Below are 27,922 nucleotides of genomic sequence, written 5' to 3'. Positions count from 1 at the left end.
TGACGGTGGCCCGGGCGGCCCATGTGGTTCTTGCTGACGGTGGCCCGGGCGGCCCATGTGGTTCTTGCTGACGGTGGCCCGGGCGGCCCATGTGGTTCTTGCTGACGGTGGCCCGGGCGGCCCATGTGGTTCTTGCTGACGGTGGCCCGGGCGGCCCATGTGGTTCTTGCTGACGGTGGCCCGGGCGGCCCATGTGGTTCTTGCTGACGGTTGGCCCGGGCGGCCCATGTGGTTCTTGCTGACGGTTGTCCCGGAAGGCCATGGTGGTTGTCGCTGTTTGTGGCCCCCGGAGGCCGTGGTGGTTGTCGCTGTTTGTGGCCCCCGGAGGCCGTGGTGGTTTTGCAGCACCCCACCTATCTCCTCTATTTGCCTTTTCCCCTGTGATTGCGCTACCTCTAGACCTGTCACTATTGTGTTATTGCTTCTCTGTCATCGTGTCACCCGCGCCATAATTCACGCAATAATTCTTGTAATCTGTTCTGCTTTTTTAGGGGAGCAGCCGAAGAGGCCCATACCTCTCCAGGAGCAAACTGTGAAAGATGAGAAGGGACGCTACAAACGCTTTCATGGCGCCTTCACCGGAGGGTTTTCTGCAGGATACTTTAACACAGTCGGATCAAAAGAAGGTGAGACGTTTTATCCTGGAATCAGCAGGGTCCTGTTTTAATTTGTTGAAAGTTGGCAAGTCCTTTAAATAAAAAAAGTTGTTTTAATGGCCTACATTGAGAATATGGGTCCGAAAGTCCTGTTGATTGTAGCGATAGTGCTCTACCAACATAAGTGGGGCAGTTGGTCATGAATGTGCACTGCAGCGCTGTTCATGCAAGGATTTTTTACCCCAAATTACTGAGAATACCAACAATAAGACCCCCCCCCCCAATAATCATACATTTATCGCCTATATTTAAACAATTTGGTAGGACAACCCCTCCAGGAGCCTCAATCTGTGTAGGATGTCAGACTGGTGATTGCTGATCATTTGCTTTTTGTTTTTGTAGGTTGGACGCCATCAACCTTTGTGTCTTCTCGGCAAGGGAAGTCCGAAAAACATGTCAGTAGACCGGAGGATTTTATGGATGATGAGGTATAAAGGATTCGGCAGCATGTTAATTCATAGTGAAATGTTAGTGTTTGTAGCCATAAGTCTGTTTTGTGAGAAAACAAAGTGACTGAGGTCACACGACTGTATTGTCCATATATGAGTTGTCCTGTAATCCATTGGGAATTCTTACACAAAGGAATGACAAGACACTGGAGGCACAGACTAAAATAAAAGTATGGAAGTAATTATCATTAGAATGAAAATCTCGGTCTCCTATGGATTTTGGGTTATGACTGAGCTTTACTAGACGACAGAGATGACAGTGACGGGTCTTCAGCAGACCCCACCCCATCCCCAGCTGTCATAATAACCTTGTGGAGGTCGCCTGAGCTATAGCTTGTTTGTTCAAATGTAATAAGAATATCTGTGTATATAAATAATCAAAATATAGATGTAGTTGTATAATTATCTGTCTCTGTAGCCATCGCATAGACCCATAATATAATTTTAACTTGTATAGCCATGAAAGAGTTAACCAAAGATAATGAAGCCAGAATGTGAAGCTGCAAAAGTGTTATCAGTAATGTTCACACAGAAGGAATGTACGGGAGGCAGGCAATGTGCTGTGAGAAATTGGGGAGTAAAGCATTCCCTGTTTAGCTTCAAGGTTATTCATGCTTACTGTATAATTGGATCTATCGAATACACGAGTCAGTTGATGACGCTGGCTGAAAGAGAGAAGAGAGAGCATGTCTGTGTGTTCATTGTCGGATACATTGATATATCGGCACTGGTATACAGCTAATACGGCACCATCTCTGGATATCCCAAACAAAGACTCCATTAGCAGTCTTCAACCCAAATTCCTCCCTTGACAACCCCTTGGTCCGTTGCAATCTTGTCACGGGGGGCTGATGAGCGCCGATGTGCACGTTCCAAATGTTGCATTCAGTGATTGATTATGTAATTTAGATGGTTAACAGTAAAAAAAAAAGTGCAAAAACCCCCCAAACTTCACACATGGGGGTTATTGAGGCACTTATATAGTGCAGGGTAGCCCGTCTGATCTAATAGTATGGTTGTCATAAATAGGCTGGAAGCCAGACACTGTGCATCAGAAATACCTGTGTGACTGGCGCCCTATGCAAACCCCATCTGTGTGCATGTTTAATACCAGCAACCACCCCCTCCATGAGTTGGTAGGCTGTGAGTGGTTGTCTCATCCGCATTCTGCACCTGTGTTGCCCCCACCTTTGCCATAGGGGCCTGGCTGCATCATAGTAGTGCGTTTGCAGTTTGACCTGTTGGCTAATGGCTGTTTTGGGGGATTTGTTGTTGTTGTGTGTTTTTTTTTTTTTCTTTTTTCTTACTTGAATTTATGTCCTTTTCTGTGAATCGTTAAAAGTAAAAGCCAAAACGTTTCGACTGTTAGAGACAGATGCCGGCTATATAACATAGCCAGTATCTGCTTCATGTGGAGGAAGCGCAGCTCCAGAGCTCGCTACACATATGAGGACCCCTTCCCAGGGTGTGAATAATACACCCTTTTGCGGGAAGGGGTTAAGAAGATCAGATGTCTCCCAAGTGTATCGAGAGATCCCCTTGTCTATATCTGCACTCGGTCATCATCAGTGGACTCTGACTATTGTAATTTCCCCTTCATTTCCAGGATCTCGGAGAGTTTGGCATAGCACCGAAGGAAATTCTGACTACGGACGAGTTTGCTTCAAAAACCAAAGACCGAATACGGGAAAAAGCCAGAGAGCTTGCGTCAGTGACGGCGCCAATCCCAGGAGCGACCATATTGGAAGATCTAATAGCTCCAGCAAAGTATTTATTAAACCTCTACGTTTTTATGACTTGCAGTACATGTTAGTTATTTAGTTGTTGCCGTCCGAATATGTGTGTATATGTATATATATATATATATATATATATATATATATATATATATATATATATATATATATATATATATATATATATATATATATTTCTTTCTTTCTTTGTCGCTGCATTGGGAGACCCAGACAATTGGGTGTATAGCTTCTGCCTCCGGAGGCCACACAAAGTATTACACTTTAAAAAGTGTAACCCCTCCCCTCTGCTATACACCATCCCGTGCATCACGGGCTCCTCAGTTTTTATGCTTTGTGCGAAGGAGGCACACATGCACGCAAGCTCCACAATTTAGTCAGCAGCAGCTGCTGACTATATCGGATGGAAGAAAAGTGGGCCCATAACAGGGCCCCCGGCATGCTCCCTTCTCACCCCACTCTGGTCGGCGGTGCTGTTAAGGTTGAGGTACCCATTGCGGGTACATAGGCAGGAGCCACATGCTGTTTTCCTTCCCCATCCCTTAGGGGCTCTGGGTGAAGTGGGATCCTAACCGGTCACCAGGCACTGGGACCGTGCTCCCTCCGCAGCCCCTGGGGGAATCTGCTGGACAGGAGACCGGGTATCGTCAGGGACAAGGCCCTGCTCCTCTGAGGTACTCTGTGTCCCCTTGGGGACGCCGCATAGAGCGCCTGTGTTATGGACGCTGCAGCAGCTGCTGGGTGTGTTGGTGCGCCGGGACTACCGCGCTGACCGTGCTTGTTTGCCGGCCGCGCTTATAACTTTACTCCACGGCTTTTGCGGCCTAGTACCGCATACTCCCGCCCCCGGACCTGCCAGTCAGGGGGAAGGGCGGGGCGGTCGGTCTAACGCCGACAGAGCTGGAGCACACTTGGCTGTCCTCCGCCCCCCCTCACTAAGCACTCTACGGCACAGATCCCCGCACAGGTACTCAGTGTCCCCTTGGGGACGGTGCATGGAGCACCTTGGCCTCAGATTTGGCAGTGACTGCGGGGTTGGTACGGGACTACCGCGCCGACCGCGCCTGCCTGCCGGCCGCGGTGTTTAACTTTAGCCCCCAGCTTTTGCGGCCTAGCGCCTTAAACTCCCGCCCCCGGCCCTGCCAGTCAGGGGGAAGGGCGGGACGGTCAGTCTGAGGCCGACAGTGAGGGCTGGAGCACACTCGGCTGTCCTCCGCCCCCCTCACGTTTCACTCGGGGCACCAGATTCCCGCACTTTTGGGGTTACGCCCACGGCTCCCCCCTCCACTGTAAACGCCGACAGCCATGTTTTTAAGCAGAACTGCTTGGGCGGCCGGTACGCCAGGGGGCTTCTTCTCGGTGCTGGGCCCCCTAGAGTGCTGAACTGTATATATAGATATATAATGTTTGTATGCATTTTCACAGTTCGGCTGTACATATGTATCCCTCAGTGATCACTGTGAGCATTGCTCGGGCCATGTGGCACTCGCTCAGCCGGAGCCGGGGGCACTGGTTGAGCTCCGCCGGCGTCCCCTGTCCAGGCGGCAGGGACAGAGTTGCAGCTTTTGCTGAGAAACTCTCTGAGTCATTTTCACTATCCATGGCTCAGGCTATGGACAAATGGTCTGCTAAGATACTAGGAGCTTGCAGTCCAGACCGGCCCCTTACACAGGCCCCGGGCACTGCGGGATCGCCCCCATGCCTCTCACGGTCTGCGACGAAGCGTGCTCCTGGGGTGGCCTCTAGTTATTACGTGGTGGACTCCGGCACGAACCGCAGTCCCAGACCGGCTAAGCGGCCTTGCTTAAAATCTTCCCCGACTTCATCAAGGGTCTCAGCTTGAGGACTCTATAGAGCAGACCTGGGCAAGGGGCGGCCCGTGGGCCACATCCGGCCCGCCTGCTCTCTGTGACCGGCCCGCCTGTCTTCAGCCGGTGCAGTGGAGCCGGGCTGCAGCGTGCCGAGCAGGGAGAGATCCTGTGCAGGTCCGCACAGTCAGTGCAGGAGAAGGAGCAGCACAGCAGAGCAGACGGAATAATTCATCTTCCAGGACCTGCGATGATGTCACGCCCATGTGACTGTGTGGGAGGAGACACAGGATGCCGGGCAGAAAGCAAAGATAGTGAATCCTGAAGGAGATGTGGACACATGATGACTGGTAATAAGAAAAGAGGGGACATGAGGGGGAGGGGGGCTGCAGGGTGAGTGGCATATGAGGGCTGCAGACTGACAGAAGGATGTGAAGGGGTGCAGAGTGTTTGAGAGGGGTAAGTTGGGGTACAGGCAGGGTGAGATATGTGGGCAGGGTGTGTGACATATGGGGGTGTAGTGTGTGTGATATGGGGGTGCAGGCTGTATGGGGTGTAGTGTGTGTGATATGGGGGTGCAGGCTGTATGGGGAGCAGGGTGTGTGACATATGGGGGTGTAGTATATTACAGGTGTGCTATATGGAGGTGTATATAGTGGTGTAGTATATGGGGGTATAGTGATGTAGTATATTACAGGTGTGCTATATGGAGGTGTAGTATATTACAGGTGTGCTATATGGAGGTGTAATATATTACAGGTGTACTATATGGAGGTGTAGTATATTACAGGTGTGCTATATGGAGGTGTAGTATATTACAGGTGTGCTATATGGAGGTGTAGTATATTACAGGTGTACTATATGGAGGTGTATATTACAGGTGTGCTATATGGAGGTGTAGTATATTACAGGTGTGCTATATGGAGGTGTAGTATATTACAGGTGTGCTATATGGAGGTGTATATTACAGGTGTGCTATATGGAGGTGTATATTACAGGTGTGCTATATGGAGGTGTAGTATATTACAGGTGTACTATATGGAGGTGTAGTATATTACAGGTGTGCTATATGGAGGTGTAGTATATTACAGGTGTCCTATGTGGAGGTGTAGTATATTACAGGTGTGCTATATGGAGGTGTAGTATATTACAGGTGTGCTATATGGAGGTGTATATTACAGGTGTGCTCTATGGAGGTGTAGTATATTACAGGTGTCCTATATGGAGGTGTAGTATATTACAGGTGTGCTATATGGAGGTGTATATTACAGGTGTGCTATATGGAGGTGTAGTATATTACAGGTGTACTATATGGAGGTGTAGTATATTACAGGTGTGCTATATGGAGGTGTATATTACAGGTGTGCTCTATGGAGGTGTAGTATATTACAGGTGTGCTATATGGAGGCGTAGTATATTACAGGTGTGCTATATAGGGGTGTAGTGATGTAGTATATTACAGGTGTGCTATATGGAGGTGTAGTATATTACAGGTGTGCTATATGAAGGTGTATATTACAGGTGTGCTCTATGGAGGTGTAGTATATTACAGGTGTGCTCTATGGAGGTGTAGTATATTACAGGTGTGCTATATGGAGGCGTAGTATATTACAGGTGTGCTATATAGGGGTGTAGTGATGTAGTATATTACAGGTGTGCTATATGGAGGTGTAGTATATTACAGGTGTGCTATATGGAGGTGTAGTATATTACAGGTGTGCTATATGGAGGTGTATATTACAGGTGTGCTCTATGGAGGTGTAGTATATTACAGGTGTGCTATATGGAGGCGTAGTATATTACAGGTGTGCTATATAGGGGTGTAGTGATGTAGTATATTACAGGTGTGCTATATGGAGGTGTAGTATATTACAGGTGTGCTATATGGAGGTGTAGTATATTACAGGTGTGCTATATGGAGGTGTATATTACAGGTGTGCTCTATGGAGGTGTAGTATATTACAGGTGTGCTATATGGAGGCGTAGTATATTACAGGTGTGCTATATAGGCGTGTAGTGATGTAGTATATTACAGGTGTGCTATATGGAGGTGTAGTATATTACAGGTGTGCTATATGGAGGTGTAGTATATTACAAGTGTGCTATATGAAGGTGTATATTACAGGTGTGCTCTATGGAGGTGTAGTATATTACAGGTGTGCTATATGGAGGCGTAGTATATTACAGGTGTGCTATATAGGGGTGTAGTGATGTAGTATATTACAGGTGTGCTATATGGAGCCGTAGTATATTACAGGTGTGCTCTATGGAGGTGTAGTATATTACAGGTGTGCTATATGGAGGTGTAGTATATTACACGTGTGCTATATAGGGGTGTAGTGATGTAGTATATTACAGGTGTGCTATATGGAGGTGTAGTATATTACAGGTGTGCTATATAGGGGTGTAGTGATGTAGTATATTACAGGTGTGCTATATGGAGGTGTAGTATATTACAGGTGTGCTATATTGAGGTGTAGTATATTACAGGTGTAGTATATGGGGTGTAGTGATGTAGTATATTACAGGTGTATATAGGGGTGTAGTGATGTAGTATATTACAGGTGTATATAGGGGTGTAGTGATGTAGTATATTACAGGTGTATATAGGGGTGTAGTGATGTAGTATATTACAGGTGTATATAGGGGTGTAGTGATGTAGTATATTACAGGTGTATATAGGGGTGTAGTGATGTAGTATATTACAGGTGTACTATATGGAGTTGTAGTATATTACAGGTGTGCTATATGGAGTTGTAGTATATTACAGGGATGCTATATGGAGTTGTAGTATATTACAGGTGTGCTATATGGAGTTGTAGTATATTACAGGTGTGCTATATGGGATGTAGTGATGTAGTATATTACAGGTGTGCTATATGGAGGTGTAGTATATTACAGGTGTAGTATATGGGGTGTAGTGATGTAGTATATTACAGGTGTAGTATATAGGGGTGTAATGATGTAGTATATCGGAGGTGTATTATATAGTGGTGTAGTATAATACAGGTGTATATGGGGGTGTAGTATATTACAGGTATATGGAGGGAGTGTAGTATAATACAGGTATAGTATATAGGGGTGTAGTGGTGTAGTTTATTACAGGTGTAGTATATGGAGGGGGTGTAGTGATGTAGTATATTGGGTAGAACTGAGGTAATTATATTAGTCCGGCCCTCTAAACCAATCCCAATTTCTCATGCGGCCCCATGGGAAAATTAATTGCCCACCCCTGCTATAGAGGATGAGGCGGAGGTCGCAACCCAGGACTCTGTCCGGACGTGGCTCTCAAAGCTTCAGAGATGCTGTCCAGAAGCACAGGGCTTTCCCGGACAAGCGTTTTTACTAAACGCCTTATAACACACGCTCTCCCTTCCCCTCTGACGTTGTTAAGGGTTGGGCTCAGTGTCCCAAGGTGCCCCTCCGGTCTCTTGACTGGCGGCTAGATCAGTAGTAGCAGTGGCTGACGGTTCAACGCTCAAGAATGCCACGGACAGGCAGAGCTCCTAATGAGATCCATCTATGAAGCCATAGGTGCGTCCGTTGCCCCAGCCTTTGCAGCAGTGTGGGCACTCCAGCCTATCTCAGCTGCTCGGTCTGAGATTAATGCGGTCATACTCTGCTCCGCAATTAGCGTCTTTGACGTCTCAGGCGTCGGTATTTCATCCTCCGCCGTGCATGCTGTCCTGGACTCGGCTAGCCGTACAGCGGTAGCATCCGCCACTCCGGTGGCAGTCCGCAGGGCCATGTGGCTACGCGAATGGAAGGCAGATTCTGCTTCCAAGAAGCTCTTGTCCGGTTTGCTTTTTTCTGGCGACCGATTGTTTGGCGACCAATTGGATGAAACGATTGAGCAGTCCAAGGGAAAGGACTCGTGGTTACCCAGCCCAAACCAAAGAGACCTCAGCACCCTCAGCTAGGTCCCAATCCTCATCGTCCAACGGGCCACAGAAGAGCCAGAGAACCTCTTCTGCATGGCGGTCCAGGTCAGGGGAGCGGTCCCCACATGTCCAAGACCGATGGATGAGACATTCTGTCTTACGGTTACAGGATAGAGCTCAGTTCTCGTCCTCCGACTCGTTTCTTCAGAGCATCTCCGCCCCCCGAGCGAGCCGATGCACGTTTTCAGGCGGTGAACACTCTGACGGCAGGAGGAGTTGCGATGCCCGTTCCCCTTCAAGAACGTAGTCGCGGTTTTTACTCCAGCTTGTTCGTGGTACCAAGATAGGACGGATCACTCCGCCCCGTTCTGGACTTCACACTGCTCAACAGACAGAGAACCTGACGGTTCCGGATGGAATCTCTCCGCTTTGTCATCGCCTCGATGGCCCAAGGAGACTTCCTAGCATCAATCGACTCAGGGATGCTTATCTCCATGTGCCGATTGCACCAGAGCATCAACGCTTCCTGCGTTTCGCCATCAGGTCGAGTCTTCACCAAAGTCATGGCAACAGTGGTGCCGGTCCTACTCTCTCATGCCTCGGGATGGAGTTTCATACTCTCTCAGCGATAGTGAAGCTTCCGCTGCATAAACAGCGCTCAATACAGACAGGGGTGCACTCTCTCCTTCGGACCCAGTCACACCCCTTAAGGCGCCTCATACACTTCCTAAGGAAGATGATGGCAGCAATGGAGGCAGTTCCCTTGCGCAGATTCGTCTGCGTCCGCTTCTATCGGACACCACAAATGGGACAGGAGGTCGACGTCCCTAAACAAGAACGCCTCTATTTCCCTTGCAAATCTTTCCGGCCCCAGCCGGGGCTGTGGTCACGACGGACGCGAGTCTGTCAGGGTGGGGAGCGGTCTTCCTCCGCCACAGGACTCAGGGAACCTGGACTCCGACACCACCTCCGCAGTTCACATCCCGGGCGTAGAAAACTGAGAAGCAGATTTCTCAGTCGCCAGGGCATGGAAGCAGGGGAATGGTCTCTTCACCCGGACGTGTTTCTAGAGATCTGTTGCCGCTGGGGAACACCGGACGTCGATCTCATGGCGTCTCGGCACAACAACAAAGTCCCGGCATTCATGGCTCGGTCCAAGGATCACAGAGCTCTGGCGGCAGACACGTTAGTTCAGGACTGGTCGCAGTTTCGACTTATGTATTTCCTCCTCTGGCTCTACTGCCCAGAGGGTTACGCAAGATCAGGTCAGACTGCCGCCGCACCATCCTCGTCGCTCCAGACTAGCCGAGGAGATCGTGGTACCCGGAGCTGTGGCACCTCACGGTGGGTCAACCGTGGGCACTCCCAGACCGACCAGACTTGCTGTCTCAAGGGCCTTTTTTCCATCTGAATACTGCGGCCCTCATCCTGACTGTGTGGCCATTGAGCCCTGGCCCCTAGCGTCATCAGGGTTATCTCAAGAGGTCATCGCCACCATGAGACAGCCAAGGAAACCAACGTCCGCCGAAATTAGCCCAGGACTTGGAGGATCTTCTTATCCTGGTGCTCTGATCAGGGTTTTACTCCCTGGCCGTTTGCCTTGTCCACTTTTCCTTCTTTCTTTCACTTCAATCCGGAATGGACAAGGGCTTGTCTCGGCTCTCTCAAGGGACAAGTATCGGCGCTTTCCGTGTTTTTTCAAAAGCGTCTAGCCAGGCTTCCGCAGGTCCGCACGTTCCTGCAGGGGGGTTGACCACATAGTCCCATATTACGAGCGTCCGTTCGCACCCTCTTTCGAGCCAATGCGGGAGGTCTCTCTACCTCGCCCTTCGCAGAAGGTGGCCTTCCTAGTGGCAGTCACATCACTCAGGAGAGTGTCTGAGCTAGCAGCACTATCATGCAGAGCCCCCTTCCTGGTGTTTCACCAGGATAAGGGGTTCTGCGTCCGGTCCCGGACTTTCTCCCTAAGGTATCCCCGTTTCATCTCAAGCAGGATATGTTCTTACCCTTGGGCCCTCATCCAGTTCACCAATGTGAAAAGGATTTGCATTTATTAGATCTGGTGAGAGCACTCCGGCTCTACATTTCTCGTAACGGCGCCCCGGCGCCGGTCGGATGCGCTCTTTGTCCTTGTCGCGGGCCAGAGTAAGGGATTTCAGGTTTTCAAGTCAACCTTGGCTCGGTAGATCAAGGAACCGATTCTTGAAGCCTACCGTTCTTGTGGGCTTCCAATTCCTGCAGGGCTGTAAGCCCATTCTACCAGAGCCGTGGGTGCGTCCTGGGCATTGCGGCACCAGGCTACGGCTCAGCAGGTGTGTCAGGCGGCTACCTGGTCGAGTCTGCACACTTTCACGAAACACTATCAGGTGCATACCTACGCTTTGGCAGATGCCAGCCTAGGTAGGCGAGTCCTTCAGGCGGCGGTTGCCCACCTTTAAGAGGGGGCCGTTTTTCGGCTCTTTTTATCGAGGTATTCTTTTACCCACCCAGGGATTGCTTTTGGACATCCCAATTGTCTGGGTCTCCCAATGGAGCGACAAAGAAGAAGGGAATTTAGTTTACTTACCGTAAATTCCTTTTCTTCTAGCTCCTATTGGGAGACCCAGCACCCGCCCCTGTTCCCTTCGGGCTGTTGTTCTTTGTGTACACATGTTGTTCATGTTGAATTGTTCTTTTGGTTCATGGTTTCAGTTCTCCGAACATCCTTTGGATTGAATTTACCTTAGACCAATTTATAAGTTTCCTCCTTCCTGCTTTTGCACCAAAACTGAGGAGCCCGTGATGCACGGGAGGGTGTATAGCAGAAGGGGAGGGGCCTTACACTTTTTAGTGTAATACTTTGTGTGGCCTCCGGAGGCAGAAGCTATACACCCAATTGTCTGGGTCTCCCAATAGGAGCTAGAAGAAAAGGAATTTACGGTAAGTAAACAAAATTCCCTTCTTGTCGCTCCATTGGGAGACCCAGACAATTGGGTGTATAGCTTCTGCCTCCGGAGGCCACACAAAGTATTACACTTTAAAAAGTGTAACCCCTCCCCTCTGCTATACACCCTCCCGTGCATCACGGGCTCCTCAGTTTTTATGCTTTGTGTTGAAGGAGGCACACATGCACGCAAGCTCCACAATTTAGTCAGCAGCAGCTGCTGACTATATCGGATGGAAGAAAAGAGGGCCCATAACAGGGCCCCCGGCATGCTCCCTTCTCACCCCACTCTGGTCGGCGGTGCTGTTAAGGTTGAGGTACCCATTGCAGGTACAAAGGCTGGAGCCACATGCTGTTTTCCTTCCCCATCCCTTAGGGGCTCTGGGTGAAGTGGGATCCTAACCGGTCATCCAGGCACTGGGACCGTGCTCCCTCCGTAGCCCCTGGGGGATCTGCTGGACAGGAGATCGGGTATCGTCAGGGACAGGCCCTGCTCCTCTGAGGTACTCTGTGTCCCCTTGGGGACGGCGCATAGAGCGCCTGTGTATCGGACGCTGCAGCACCTGCCGGGTGTTTTGCGTCGCCGGGACTACCGCGCCGGCCGCACTTGTTTGCCGGCCGCGCTAATAAATTTAGTCCCCGGCTTTTGCGGCCTAGTACCGCAAACTCCCACCCCCGGGCCTGCCAGTCAGGGGTGAGGGCGGGACGCTAGACTGCATGTCAGCGGTGAGGGCTGGAGCATACTGAGATATCCTCCTCCCCCCTCACTGAGCACTGCGGGGCACCAGATTCCCGCACTTTCTGAGGCACACCCACGGCTCCCTCCTCCTCTCAGAACGCTGGCAGCCATTCCTATCAGCACTTCTGACGCTGGAGAACTTCAGAGGGGAGACAACACAGAGCTCCACAGCTCTGGGAGGCCCAGGCAGGGAATCTGGTGGTCACACACCGCTGAGGGCGGTCGGTAAGCCGCACCTGTTACTAGGTGCTGGCCCCCCTGGGTGCCGAAATGTATATTTATATGCTTATATTGTATACATTTACTCTGTACGGCCGCACTATTTGCTTTTGGCTATATACCCTCACTGATTGCACTAAGAGGAGACAACAGCATGTCGTCCGCAAAAAGCAAGGGTGCCAAGGCACAGGCTTATTTTGCAACCTGTACCTCATGTGCGGCTATGCTACCTGCAGGTTCCACCTACCCTCATTGTGTGCAATGCTCGGCCCCTGTGACACTCACTCAGCCGGAGCCTCAGCCACTAGTGGGACCCTCGGCCCCGGTGGAACCACCTGCTGCCACTGTCCAGGTGACAGGGACAGAGTTTGCAGTATTCGCTGACAAACTGTCTGAGTCTATGGATAGATGGTCTGCTAAGATACTAGAGGCTTTGCAGTCCAGACCGGTATCACAGGCCCCGGGCACTGTTGAATCATTGACCCCAGGCCCCCCTCGGTTGGAGCAGCAAAGTGCTCCTGGGGCGACTCATAGGTCCCACGGTGAGGACTGCGACACGGACCGCAGTCCCAGACCGGCTAAGCGGGCTCGCTGGGAGCTTCCCTCGACTTCATCTCACTGCTCAGGGTCTCAGCAGGAGGACTCTCTAGAGGATGAAGCGGAGGTAGCAGATCAGGACTCTGATCCTGATGCCGCTCTCAACCTGGATACACCTGAAGGGGACGCCATAGTAAATGACCTTATAGCGTCCATCAATCAGGTGTTGGATCTTTCTCCCCCAGCCCCTCCGATTGAGGAGTCAGCTTCTCAGCAGGAGAAATTCCAATTTAGGTTTCCCAAACGTACACGGAGTGCATTTCTTGATCACTCCAACTTCAGAGATACAGTCCAGAAACACCGAGCTTTTCCGGATAAGCGCTTTACTAAGCGCCTTAATGACACACGTTACCCCTTCCCCCCCCCCTGACGTAGTCAAGGGTTGGGCTCAGTGTCCCAAGGTGGATCCTCCAGTCTCTAGACTGGCGGCTAGATCCATAGTTGCAGTGGCAGATGGTGCATCACTCAAGGATGCCACTGACAGGCAAATAGAGCTCCTGATGAAATCCATCTATGAAGCTATCGGCGCGTCCTTTGCTCCAGCATTCGCAGCCGTATGGGCACTCCAAGCTATCTCAGCTTGTCATGCGCAGATTGATGCAGTCACACGTGCCTCTACTCCGCAGGTTGTGTCTTTAACCTCCCAGGCGTCGGCTTTTGCGTCCTACGCCATGAATGCTGTCCTGGACTCTGCGAGCCGTACGGCGGTAGCATCCGCCAATTCAGTGGCAGTCCGCAGGGCCATGTGGCTACGTGAATGGAAGGCAGACTCTGCTTCCAAAAAGTTCTTAACCGGTTTGCCATTTTCTGGCGACCGCCTGTTTGGCGAGCGATTGGATGAAATCATTAAACAATCCAAGGGAAAGGACTCGTCCTTACCCCAGTCCAAACCAAACAGACCTCAACAACGGAAGGTACAATCGAGGTTTCGGTCCTTTCGGCCCTCAGCCAGGTCTCAATTCTCCTCGTCCAACAGGCCACAGAAGGGTCAGAGGAACTCCGATTCATGGCGGTCTAAGTCACGTCCTAAAAAGAACGCCGGAGGAACCGCTCCCAAAGCGGCCTCCTCATGACTTTCGGCCTCCTCAAACCGCATCCTCGGTCGGTGGCAGGCTCTCCCGCTTTTGCGACGCCTGGTTGCCACATGTCCAAGACCGATGGGTGAGAGACATTCTGTCTCACGGTTACAGGATAGAGTTCAGCTCTCGTCCTCCGACTCGTTTCTTCAGAACATCTCCACCCCCCGAGCGAGCCGATGCTCTTCTTCAGGCGGTGAGCACTCTGAAGGCAGAAGGAGTGGTGATCCCTGTTCCCCTTCAGCAATGGGGTCACGGTTTTTACTCCAACTTGTTTGAGGTGCCAAAAAAGGACTGATCTTTCCGTCCCGTTCTGGACCTCAAACTGCTCAACAGACACGTGAAAACCAGACGGTTCCGGATGGAATCTCTCCGCTCCGTCATCGCCTCGATGTTCCAAGGAGACTTCCTAGCATCAATCGACATCAGGGATGCTTATCTCCACGTGCCGATTGCACCAGAGCATCAGCGCTTCCTGCGTTTCGCCATCGGGGACGAACACCTTCAGTTCGTGGCACTGCCTTTCGGCCTGGCGACAGCCCCACGGGTCTTCACCAAGGTCATGGCAACAGTGGTAGCAGTCCTACACTCTCAGGGACACTCGGTGATCCCTTACTTAGACGATCTTCTTGTCAAGGCCCCCTCTCGGGTGGCATGCCAACACAGCCTGGACATTGCTCTGGAGACTCTCCAGAGATTCGGGTGGATCATCAATTTCCCAAAGTCAAAATTGACACCGGCCCAATCACTGACATATCTCGGCATGGAGTTTCATACTCTCTCAGCGATAGTGAAGCTTCCGCTGGACAAACAGCGTTCACTACGGACAGGGGTGCAATCTCTCCTTCGAGCCCAGTCGCACCCCTTGAGGCGCCTCATGCACTTCCTAGGGAAGATGGTGGTAGCAATGGAGGCAGTTCCTTTTGCGCAGTTTCATCTGCGTCCACTTCAATGGGACATTCTCCGCAAATGGGACAGGAAGTCGACGTCCCTCGACAGGAACGTCTCCCTTTCTCGGGCAGCCAAGGCCTCCCTTCAGTGGTGGCTTCTTCCCACTTCTTTGTCGAAGGGGAAATCCTTCCTGCCCCCATCCTGGGCTGTGGTCACGACGGACGCGAGTCTGTCAGGGTGGGGAGCGGTCTTCCTCCACCACAGGGCTCAGGGTACCTGGACTCAGCCAGAGTCCTCCCTTCAGATCAATGTTCTGGAGATAAGGGCAGTGTATCTAGCCCTAAAGGCGTTCCAGCCGTGGCTGGAAGGCAGGCAGATCCGAATTCAGTCGGACAACGCCACGGCGGTGGCATACATCAACCACCAAGGCGGCACACGCAGTCGGCAAGCCTTCCAGGAAGTTCGGCGGATTCTGCTGTGGGTGGAAGCCACAGCCTCCACCATCTCCGCAGTTCACATCCCGGGCGTAGAAAACTGGGAAGCAGACTTTCGCAGTCGCCAGGGCATGGACGCAGGGGAATGGTCTCTTCACCCGGACGTGTTTCAAGAGATCTGTTGCCGCTGGGGGAAGCCGGACGTCGACCTAATGGCGTCCCGGCACAACAACAAGGTCCCGGCATTCATGGCACGTTCTCAAGATCACAGAGCTCTGGCGGCAGACGCATTAGTTCAGGATTGGTCGCAGTTTCAACTGCCTTATGTATTTCCTCCTCTGGCAATGCTGCCCAGAGTGTTACGCAAGATCAGGTCCGACTGCCGCCGCGCCATCCTCGTCGCTCCAGACTGGCCGAGGAGGTCGTGGTACCCGGATCTGTGGCATCTCACGGTGGGTCAACCATGGGCACTACCAGACCGACCAGACTTGCTGTCACAAGGGCCGTTTTTCCATCTGAATTCTGCGGCCCTCAACCTGACTGTGTGGCCATTGAGTCCTGGCTCCTAGCGTCTTCAGGGTTATCTCAAGAGGTCATTGCCACTATGAGACAGGCCAGGAAACCAATGTCCGCCAAGATCTACCACAGGACGTGGAGGATCTTCTTATCCTGGTGCTCTGATCAGGGTTTTACTCCCTGGCCGTTTACCTTGCCCACTTTTCTGTCCTTCCTTCAATCCGGAATGGAAAAGGGTTTGTCTCTCGGCTCCCTTAAGGGACAAGTCTCGGCGCTCTGTGTTTTTTCAAAAGCGTCTAGCCAGGCTTCCACAGGTACGCACGTTCCTGCAGGGGGTTTGCCACATAGTCCCTCCTTACAAGCGTCCGCTAGAACCCTGGGATCTGAACAGGGTGCTAACGGCTCTTCAGAAACCACCTTTCGAGCCAATGAGGGATATTTCTCTTTCACGCCTTTCGCAGAAGGTGGTCTTCCTAGTGGCAGTCACATCACTTCGGAGAGTGTCTGAGCTAGCAGCGCTGTCATGCAAAGCCCCCTTCCTGGTGTTTCACCAGGACAAGGTGGTTCTGCGTCCGGGTCCGGAATTTCTCCCTAAGGTGGTATCCCCTTTTCATCTCAATCAGGATATCTCCTTACCTTCTTTTTGTCCTCATCCAGTTCACCAATGTGAAAAGGATTTGCACTTGTTAGATCTGGTGAGAGCACTCAGACTCTACATTTCTCGTACGGCGCTCCTGCGCCGCTCGGATGCGCTCTTTGTCCTTGTCGCTGGCCAGCGTAAAGGGTCGCAGGCTTCCAAGTCAACCTTGGCTCGGTGGATCAAGGAACCGATTCTTGAAGCCTACCGTTCTTCTGGGCTTCCGGTTCCTTCAGGGCTGAAAGCCCATTCTACCAGAGCCGTGGGTGCGTCCTGGGCTTTGCGGCACCAGGCTACGGCTCAGCAGGTGTGTCAGGCGGCTACCTGGTCGAGTCTGCACACTTTCACGAAACACTATCAGGTGCATACCTACGCTTTGGCAGATGCCAGCCTAGGTAGGCGAGTCCTTCAGGCGGCGGTTGCCCACCTGTAGGAAGGGGCCGTTTTACAGCTCTTTTACCGAGGTATTCTTTTACCCACCCAGGGACTGCTTTTGGACGTCCCAATTGTCTGGGTCTCCCAATGGAGCGACAAAGAAGAAGGGAATTTTGTTTACTTACCGTAAAAATTCCTTTTCTTCGGCGCTCCATTGGGAGACCCAGACGATTGGGTGTATAGCTACTGCCTCCGGAGGCCACACAAAGCACAACACTAAAAAGTGTAAGGCCCCTCCCCTTCTGGCTATACACCCCCCGTGGGATCACGGGCTGCTCAGTTTTATGCTTTGTGCGAAGGAGGTCAGACATCCACGCATAGCTCCACTGTTTAGTCAGCAGTAGCTGCTGACTATGTCGGATGGAAGAAAAGAGGGCCCATACTAGGGCCCCCAGCATGCTCCCTTCTCACCCCACTTTTGTCGGCGGTGTTTGTTAAGGTTGAGGTACCCATTGCGGGTACGGAGGCTGGAGCCCACATGCTGTTTTCCTTCCCCATCCCCCTGAAGGGCTCTGGTGAAGTGGGATCTTACCGGCCTCCAGACTCTGAGGCCGGGCTCCATCCACAGACCCGGAGATCCTGCTGGATACGGAGCTAGGGTGCCGTCAGGGACAAGGCCCTGCAACATTCAGGTACTCTGTGTCCCCGTGCAGACAGGCACAGACACACTCCAGCGTTGCTGGGTGTTCTAGTGCGCCGGGGACAGTAGCGCTGCGCGCTTGGGGTTATACTCACTGCAGCTTTGCTGAGTGAGTTTATGTGTGGGGAACTACCGCGCCGGCCGCCATGGTGACTGCGGCGCGGCTGAGACTTGTGGTGCGCCGGGGACTTCGCGCCGACCGTGCTTTTACGACGGCAGCGCTTGTAAATCTAGTCCCCGGCTTCTGCGGCCTAGTTACGCTTCGTTCCCGCCCCCAGCCCTGTCAGTCAGGGAAGGGGAGAGACGCTGTACAATAGTCAGCGCCGAGGGCTGGAGTCTTATTTACATACTCCAGCCCTCTCACTGGGCACAGTGGGACGCCAGTTCCCGCTCTTTGTCTGCAGCACGCCCACGGCCCGCCCCTCTTCACAGGACGCCGGCAGCCATTCCTGCACGCAGTCTGAGCTGGAGAACGGACATAGCCCTGGGAGACCCAGACAAGGGATTCTGGCGACCACACACCCGCTGTTAAGCGGGCGGTAAGCAGCACCTAGGTGCTGACCCCACTAGTGCCACAGTGTAGTTTTTGTGTACTTTTGTCTGTACCTATCTATTGCACTGTTCGGTCGCTTCTTGGCTTATACCCCTATATTGCTCTGAGGAGACAACAGCATGTCATCCGCAAAAAGCAAGGGTGCCAAGGCACGGGCTTTATATACTGCCTGTACCGCGTGTGGGGCTGATCTACCGGCAGGTTCCCCTGACCCCCATTGTGTGCAATGTTCGGTCCCTGTGCCACTTCGTCAGCCGGAGTCTATGCTAGTAGTGGCCCAGGCAGAGACGCCTGTGAACCCTGCCCCGGTGACGGGGACAGAATTTGCAGTTTTTGCTGATAAGATGTCTGTGACTATGACAAAAATTCTAGAAACCTTGCAGTCCAGGCCGGTCACTCAGACCATGGGCACTGCTGATTCAATGTTCCCCGGTCCCCCTCAGTTGGAACTAATCCGTGCTCCAAGGGGGTCCCAGACATCACAGGCTGAAGGCTCTGACTCGGACGACAGTCCCAGGCAGCCTAAGCGAGCTCGCTGGGAGAGACCCTCGGCGTCATCACGCTGGTCAGGGTCTCAGCGAGAGGATTCTCTGTATGATGAGACAGAACTAGGTGATCAGGAGTCCAATCCTGAGACTGCTCTCAACCTGGATACCCCTGATGGTGACGCCATGGTGAATGATCTTATAGCGGCCATCAATAGACTGCTGGATATTTCTCCTCCAGCGGAGGAGGCAGCAGCACAGCAGGAGAAATTCCATTTTAGGTATCCCAAACGTAAATTGAGCTCTTTTCTGGACCACGCGGACTTCAGAGAAGCAGTCCAGAAACACCATGCTTATCCAGATAAGCGTTTCTCCAAACGTCTTAAGGATACACGTTATCCCTTTCCCCCTGACGTGGTCAAACGCTGGACCCAGTGTCCAAAGGTGGACCCCCCAATCTCCAGGCTTGCGGCTAGATCCATAGTTGCAGTGGAAGATGGGGCTTCACTTAAAGATGCCAATGACAGACAGATGGACCTTTGGTTGAAATCTGTCTATGAAGCTATCGGCGCGTCGTTTGCTCCAGCATTCGCAGCCGTGTGGGCACTCCAAGCTATTTCAGCTGGTCTGGCGCAGGTGGACTCTATCATACGTCCATCAGTGCCGCAGGTGGCGTCCTTGACTTCGCAAATGTCTGCGTTTGCGACTTACGCTATCAATGCGGTCTTGGACTCTACCAGCCGTACGTCAATGGCGTCCGCCAACTCGGTGGTTTTACGCAGAGCCTTATGGTTAAAGGAATGGAAAGCAGATTCTGCTTCCAAAAAATGCTTAACCAGTTTGCCATTATCTCAAGACAGGCTGTTTGGTGAGCAATTGGCGGAAATCATTAAACAGTCCAAGGGTAAGGACTCTTCCTTACCCCAGCCCAGATCAAGCAAACCTCAACAGTGGAAGGGACAGTCGAGGTTTCGGTCCTTTCGAGGTTCGGGCAGGACCCAATTCTCCTCGTCCAAAAGGACTCAGAAGGAGCAGAGGAGCTCAGATTCCTGGCGGACTCACTCACGCCCAAAGAAAGCAGCCGGAGGAACCGCTTCCAAGCCGGCTGCCTCATGACTTTCGGCCTCCTCTCTCCGCATCCTCGGTCGGTGGCAGGCTCTCCCGCTTTTGCGGCATTTGGCTGCCACAGGTCAAAGACCGGTGGGTAACAGACATTTTGTCTCACGGGTACCGGATAGAGTTCAGTTCTCGTCCTCCGCCTCGGTTCTTCAGAACCTCCCCACATCCCGACCGAACCGATGCTCTTCTGCAGGCGGTGTGCTCGCTAAGGGCAGAGGGAGTGGTGATCCCTGTTCCTCTTCAGGAACGAGGTCAAGGTTTTTACTCCAATCTGTTTGTGGTGCCAAAAAAGGACGGCTCTTTCCGTCCTGTTCTGGACCTAAAACTGCTCAACAAGCACGTGAAAACCAGGCGGTTCCGGATGGAATCCCTCCGCTCCGTCATTGCCTCGATGTCTCAAGGAGATTTCCTAGCATCAATAGACATAAAAGATGCTTATCTCCACGTGCCGATTGCCCCAGAGCACCAGCGTTTTCTACGCTTCGTTATAGGAGACGACCACCTTCAGTTCGTAGCCCTGCCATTTGGTCTGGCGACAGCCCCACGGGTTTTCACCAAGGTCATGGCAGCAGTGGTAGCAGTCTTGCACTCTCAGGGACACTCGGTGATCCCTTACTTGGACGATCTGCTTGTCAAGGCACCCTCTCAAGAGGCATGCCAACACAGCCTGAACGTGGCGCTGGAGACTCTCCAGACTTTCGGGTGGATCATCAACTTTTCAAAGTCAAATCTGTCACCGACCCAATCGCTAACATATCTTGGCATGGAGTTTCATACTCTCTCAGCGACAGTGAAGCTTCCGATGGACAAGCAGCGTTCACTACAGACAGGGGTGCACTCGCTCCTTCAAGGCCAGTCGCACCCCTTAAGACGCCTCATGCACTTCCTGGGGAAGATGGTGGCAGCAATGGAGGCAGTTCCGTTTGCGCAGTTTCATCTGCGCCCACTTCAATGGGACATTCTCCGCCAATGGGACGGGAAGTCGACGTCCTTAGACAGGAAAGTCTCCCTTTCCCAGACGACCAAGGACTCTCTTCAATGGTGGCTTCTTCCCACCTCATTATCACAAGGAAGGTCCTTCATGTCCTTCCTACCCCCATCCTGGGCGGTGGTCACGACAGACGCGAGTCTGTCAGGGTGGGGAGCAGTTTTTCTCCACCACAGGGCTCAGGGTACGTGGACTCAGCAGGAGTCCACCCTTCAGATCAATGTTCTGGAAATCAGGGCAGTGTATCTTGCCCTACAAGCCTTCCAGCAGTGGCTGGAGGGAAAGCAGATCCGAATTCAGTCGGACAACTCCACAGCGGTGGCATACATCAACCACTAAGGCGGGACACGCAGTCGGCAAGCCTTCCAGGAAGTCCGGCGGATTCTGATGTGGGTGGAGGCCACGGCCTCCACCATCTCCGCAGTTCACATCCCCGGCGTAGAAAACTGGGAAGCGGACTTCCTCAGTCGCCAGGGTATGGACGCAGGGGAATGGTCCCTTCACCCGGACGTGTTTCAGGAAATCTGTTGCCGCTGGGGAAGGCCGGACGTCGACCTAATGGCGTCCCGGCACAACAACAAGGTCCCAACTTTCATGGCACGGTCTCGCGATCACAGAGCTCTGGCGGCAGACGCCTTAGTGCAAGATTGGTCGCAGTTCCAACTGCCCTATGTGTTTCCCCCTCTGGCACTCTTGCCCAGAGTGCTACGCAAGATCAGGTCCGAGTGCAGCCGCGTCCTGCTCGTCGCCCCAGACTGGCCGAGAAGGTCGTGGTATCCGGATCTGTGGCATCTCACGGTCGGCCAACCGTGGGCGCTACCAGACCGGCCAGACTTACTGTCACAAGGGCCGTTTTTTCCATCTGAATTCTGCGGCCCTGAACCTGACTGTGTGGCCATTGAGTCCTGGATACTAGCATCTTCAGGATTATCTCAAGGGGTCGTGGCCACCATGAGACAGGCTAGGAAGCCCACGTCTGCTAAGATCTACCACAGAACGTGGAAGATTTTCTTATCCTGGTGCTCGGCACAGAGAGTGTCCCCCTGGCCATTTGCATTGCCTACTTTTCTTTCCTTCCTGCAATCTGGTTTGGAAAAAGGCTTATCGCTCGGCTCCCTTAAAGGGCAAGTCTCAGCGCTATCGGTATTTTTTCAAAAGCGTCTAGCACGACTTCCTCAGGTATGCACGTTCCTGCAGGGGGTTTGTCACATCGTCCCTCCGTACAAACGACCGTTAGATCCATGGGATCTGAACAGGGTACTAGTTACTCTCCAGAAGCCGCCCTTCGAGCCTCTGAAGGATGTTTCACTTTCTCGACTTTCACAGAAAGTGGCCTTTCTGGTAGCGGTCACGTCTCTTCGGAGGGTATCCGAGCTGGCAGCGTTGTCATCCAAAGCTCCCTTCCTGGTTTTTCACCAGGACAAGGTAGTGCTGCGCCCGATTCAGGAGTTTCTCCCTAAGGTGGTATCCTCCTTTCATCTCAATCAGGATATCTCCTTACCTTCCTTTTGTCCTCATCCAGTTCATCGGTTTGAAAAGGATTTACATTTGTTGGATCTCGTGAGAGCACTCAATCTACATTTCCCGCACGGCGCCCCTGCGCCGCTCGGATGCACTTTTTGTCCTTGTCGCTGGTAAGCGCAAAGGATCGCAGGCTTCCAAATCCACCCTGGCTCGATGGATCAAGGAACCAATTCTTGAAGCCTACCGTTCTGCTGGGCTGCCGGTTCCATCAGGGCTGAAGGCCCATTCTACCAGAGCCGTGGGTGCGTCCTGGGCATTACGACACCAGGCTACGGCTCAACAGGTGTGCCAGGCAGCTACCTGGTCGAGTCTGCACACTTTCACCAAACATTATCAGGTGCATACCTACGCTTCGGCGGACGCCAGCCTAGGTAGAAGAGTCCTGCAGGCGGCGGTTGCCTCCTCGTAGAAGAGGGCTGTTTTGCAGCTCAAACTTGAGGTATTACTTTACCCACCCAGGGACTGCTTTTGGACGTCCCAATCGTCTGGGTCTCCCAATGGAGCGCCGAAGAAGAAGGGAATTTTGTTACTTACCGTAAATTCCTTTTCTTCTAGCTCCAATTGGGAGACCCAGCACCCGCCCTGTTTCCTTCGGGACTTTTGGTTTTTTCGGGTACACATGTTGTTCATGTTGAACGGTTTCAGTTCTCCGATGTTACTTCGGATTGAATTTGTTTAAACCAGTTATTGGCTTTCCTCCTTCTTGCTTTAGCACTAAAACTGAGCAGCCCGTGATCCCACAGGGGGTGTATAGCCAGAAGGGGAGGGGCCTTACACTTTTTAGTGTAGTGCTTTGTGTGGCCTCCGGAGGCAGTAGCTATACACCCAATCGTCTGGGTCTCCCAATTGGAGCTAGAAGAAAAGGAATTTACGGTAAGTAACAAAATTCCCTTCTTCTTCTAGCTCCTATTGGGAGACCCAGCACCCGCCCCTGTTCCCTTCGGGCTGTTGTTCTTTTGTGTACACATGTTGTTCATGTTGAATTGTTCTTGGTTCATGGTTTTCAGTTTTCCGAACATCCTTCGGATTGAATTTACCTTAGACCAATTTATAAGTTTCCTCCTTCCTGCTTTTGCACCAAAACTGAGGAGCCCGTGATGCACGGGAGGGTGTATAGGCAGAGGGGAGGGGTTACACTTTTTAAAGTGTAATACTTTGTGTGGCCTCCGGAGGCAGAAGCTATACACCCAATTGTCTGGGTCTCCCAATAGGAGCTAGAAGAAAAGGAATTTACGGTAAGTAAACAAAATTCCCTTTATATATATATATATAATTTATTGCCTTTGAGTGGTGGTCAATTTTGTAGGTTTATCATATATTGTACTGGAAAAAGGTAAAAAAATTGCAAAAGAAAATTGCGATTGCGTGATGGTTTTTGGGATAGTTTATTCACAGTGTTCACTATATGGTAAAACTGATGTGTCGGTGTGATACGTCAGGTCAGTGCGAGTTCGTAGAAACATATATAGGTTTACTTTTATCTAAGGGGTTACAAAAAATTCAGAAGTTTGTCCCAAAAAAGGTGCACTTTTTGAGCCATTTTCCGTGATCTGTAGCGTTCTCATTTTTAGCTGACCCTCGGCTGTCATGACTCATTGGTGTCCTGAGAGTGCCGATGAGGGTATAGTACAGCGCGAGTTAAATGACACTGTCAGAGATTGACAGCGGAACGTAACAAATTAAAGGGAAGGTGTCGTCAGAATTTTTTTTTCAATAACTGTAAAAATATAAAGTTTTAATGTTATGTGTACATATTATTTTTTTTTATTGAGAAAAATATTAAATTTTTTTTTTTTTTTTAAGTTTGATATTTTTCACTCTTAACATTAGAACTACTGAGGTAGTCATTTTGACTACTTTGCACCATGTATTCCTATATAGGTGTCACGAGTCCAGTAGTTCTAATGTTAAACACTAGGGGGAGCAGCTGCTGAAATTCTACAGAAATCCTACTGTAGAAAAAGCTCACATTACAGCTGCAGTAAAGTGGGCGGAGTCTGCTCTCCTGTGTGATGTCACACCTCCCCCTCCCAATCTGGGTGTTTCTAAAAGAATAAGTGGAAACATTCCCCATCATCTGTGCTTGCTGTCAGTGAGTGGAAACCACACATACATAGGGATATATAGCTTGCAGAGCGTCGCTCCTCCTGTATCATGTGTCAGGAGCGACGCTCTGCAGGCTATTCCTGTGTATGTGCCAAGAGGAGAAACGCTCTGCAGACTGACACAAGCAGGGAGATATACAGTATACCATGCTGCCCCACTGAGCTGCTAGGAGGAGAGGCCAGGGGTGCGCGCACACAAGTGGGGGAGCGGTGGCGAGGGTGAAGCGGTGGGGGCTGGGGAGCAGCAACGGCAGCGGGGGGGTAGTGTACCGGTAGCTTCGGACTTGCTATGGAGATCTCACCTGCAGTCTGGACTGATCTCAGAGGTTGCAGGACTGTACTGCGAGCGCCGAGTGATTGATTCCCCGGCGATTACGGTACAGTTCATAACAGCTGCAGACAGGCCGGGCTGATCTCCGGAGTTCAGGTGAGAGCACCAGAGATCAGCCCGGGATGATGTCTGCAGCTGTCATGAACTCCACCGCAATCGCCTGGGAATCAATCACTCGGCGCTCACGGTACAGTTCAGGCTGCACGCCGGAGCTCAGGTGAGAGCTCCGGAGTGTTACCGCAGCCAGGACTGGCATTACTGGAGATTACTCCGGTAGTCAATCCGACGCTGCGTACCGGTACTTGCCCATCCCAGCGGGTGACTGGGGGGAAGCTCCAGACGGCGCTGATCTCCTCCCTCTGCTGTGATCTGGACAGCCCAGGGGTCGCGTCCAGGCCACAGCAGACGCCTACTCTGTTAGTCTATGGGGTCGGATCCTGACCACTGTTCTCTATGCACAGGGGGCTGCCATAAAGGAGGTAACTAGCTGTCGTTACACACAGCGAATCCAGCATGGCAGCCCCCAGTGCCTTCAGTAAAACTAGAATTAAATAAAAACTAAATAAGCAGTGATTTTATTTTTGTATTAAAAATACTTTATTTCATAATCACTATTATTAATACAAAAATAAAAAAAACGCGAGACCTTCCCTTTAAGAACATGATTTCTTTGTCGCTGCATTGGGAGGCCCAGACAATTGGGGTGTATAGCTTCTGCCTCCGGAGGCCACACAAAGTATTACACTTTAAAAAGTGTAACCCCTCCCCTCTGCCTATACACCCTCCCGTGCATCACGGGCTCCTCAGTTTTATGCTTTGTGTTGAAGGAGGCACACATTCACTCATGCTCCCATTTTAGTCAGCAGCAGCTGCTGATTGTATCGGATGGAAGAAAAGAGGGCCCCAGGGCCCCCGGCACGCTCCCTTCTCACCCCACTAAGTCGGCGGTGCTGTTAAGGTTGAGGTACCCATTGCGGGTACAAAGGCTGGAGCCACATGCCGTTTTCCTTCCCCATCCCTTAGAGGCTCTGGGAGAAGTGGGATCCTAACCGGTCATCCATTCACTGGGACCGGGCTCCCTCCGCAGCCCCTGTGGGAATCTGCCGGACAGGAGACTTGGTATCATCAGGGACAGGGCCCTGCATCTAAAGGTACTCTGTGTCCCCATGGGGATGGTGCATGGAGCGCTTGTGTCTCACACGCTGCAGCGGCTGCTGTTTTTTTGTGACGACCGGGACTTCCGCGCCGACCGGGCCTGTTTGCCAGCCGCGGTTTTAACTTTAGTCCCCGGCTTCATGCGGCCTAGTACCATAACTCCCGCCCCCGGGCCTGCCAGTCAGGGGTAAGGGCGGGACGGTCGACCTGACGTCGACAGTGAGGGCTGGAGCATACTTTAGGTGTCCTCCTCCCCCCTCACTGATCACTGTGGGGCACCAGATTCCCGCACTTTATTAGTCGCCGCCCACGGCTCCCTCCTCCCCTGAGAGCTCCGGCAGCCATTTTTATACAACATTCTGCCGGTGGAGGATTTCAGGAACGAGCTCTGCAGCTCTGGGAGGCCCAAGGCAGGGAATCTGGTAGACACACAACAGCTTTGGGCGGTCGGTAAGCCACATCGGTCACCCGGTGCTGGTCCCCCTAGGGTGCATAAGTGTGTTTATATATATATATATATATATATATATATTTGTATACATTTTCTCGGTTCGGCCTCATTGTTTTTGCTTTTGGCTATATACCCTCAGTGATCACTCTCCTAGGAGACAACAGCATGTCGTTCACAAGGAGCAAGGGTGCCAAGACACAGGGTTATTTTGCAACCTGTACCTCTTGTGCGGCTATGTTACCTGCAGGTTCCACCTACCCTCACTGTGAGCAATGCTCGGCCCCTGTTGCACTCGCTCAGCCGGAGTCTCGGGCACTGGTGGGACCCTCGGCTCAGGCAGAACCGCCGACCCCCCTGTCCAGGCGGCAGGGACAGAGTTTGCAGTTTTAGCTAAGAAACTCTCTGAGTCGCTTTCACAATCCATGGCTCAGTCTATGGACAGATGGTCTGCTAAGATACTAGAAGCCTTGCAGTCCAGATCGGTCCTTACACAGGCCCCGGGCACTGTGGGATCATCGCCCCCAGGCCCCTCTCGGTCTGCGCCGCAGCGTGCTCCTGGGGTGGCATCTAGGTCTCACGGGGAGGACTCCGGCACGGACCGCAGTCCCAGACCGGCTAAGCGGGCTCGCTGGGAATCTTCCCCGACTTCATCACACTGCTCGGGTTCCCAGCTCGAGGACTCTCTGGAGGATGAAGCGGATGTCGCAGCTCAGGGCTCTGACCCTGACGTTGCTCTCAATCTTGATACACCTGAAGGGGACGCCATAGTAAATGACCTTATAGCGTCCATCAACCAGGTGCTAGATCTTTCTCCCCCAACTCCACCTAGAGAGGAGTCGGATTCGCAGCAGGAGAAACACCAGTTTAGGTTTCCAAAACGTACACGGAGTGCGTTTTTCGATCACTCTAACTTCAGAGATGCTGTCCAGAAGCACAGAGCATTTCCGGACAAGCGCTTTACTAAGCGCCTTACTGACACACGTTACCCCTTCCCCTCTGACGTAGTTAAGGGTTGGGCTCAATGTCCCAAGGTGGATCCTCCAGTCTCTAGACTGGCGGCTAGATCTGTAGTATCAGTGGCAGATGGCTCTTCGTTCAAGGATGCCACTGACAGGCAGATAGAGCTCCTGATGAAATCCATCTATGAAGCCACAGGCGCGTCTTTTGCCCCGGCCTTTGCAGCCGTGTGGGCACTCCAAGCTATCTCAGCTTGTCTGTCTGAGATTAATGCGGTCACACGTACCTCTGCTCCGCAAGTTGCGTCTTTGACTTCTCAGGCGTCGGTATTTTCATCCTACGCCATGAATGCCGTCCTGGACTCTGCTAGCCGTACAGCGGTAGCGTCAGCCAATTCGGTGGCAGTCCGCAGGGCCATGTGGCTACGCGAATGGAAGGCAGACTCTGCTTCCAAGAAGTTCTTAACCGGTTTGCCATTTTCTGGCGACCGTTTGTTTGACGAGCGATTGGATGAAATTATTAAGCAATCCAAGGGAAAGGACTCGTCCTTACCCCAGTCCAAACCAAACAAACCTCAGCAACGGAAAATTCAATCGAGG

General features: G+C 51.9%; 1 protein-coding gene across 1 annotated transcript in view; it reads left to right on the top strand.

Moving 5' to 3' along the window:
- The window catches only part of GPATCH1 (G-patch domain containing 1), a 178,120-nt gene that overhangs the window by 696 nt on the left and 149,502 nt on the right, over window positions 1–27,922 (top strand). The window contains 3 exon segments of the mRNA XM_075326109.1: window positions 492–626; window positions 999–1,084; window positions 2,712–2,872. Coding sequence (XP_075182224.1) covers window positions 492–626; window positions 999–1,084; window positions 2,712–2,872 — 382 coding nt within the window.

Source organism: Anomaloglossus baeobatrachus, chromosome 10, assembly GCF_048569485.1.
Source record: "Anomaloglossus baeobatrachus isolate aAnoBae1 chromosome 10, aAnoBae1.hap1, whole genome shotgun sequence".
In the NCBI taxonomy this organism is placed as follows: Eukaryota; Metazoa; Chordata; class Amphibia; order Anura; family Aromobatidae; genus Anomaloglossus; species Anomaloglossus baeobatrachus.
This window is presented reverse-complemented; position numbering and strand designations above follow the sequence as displayed.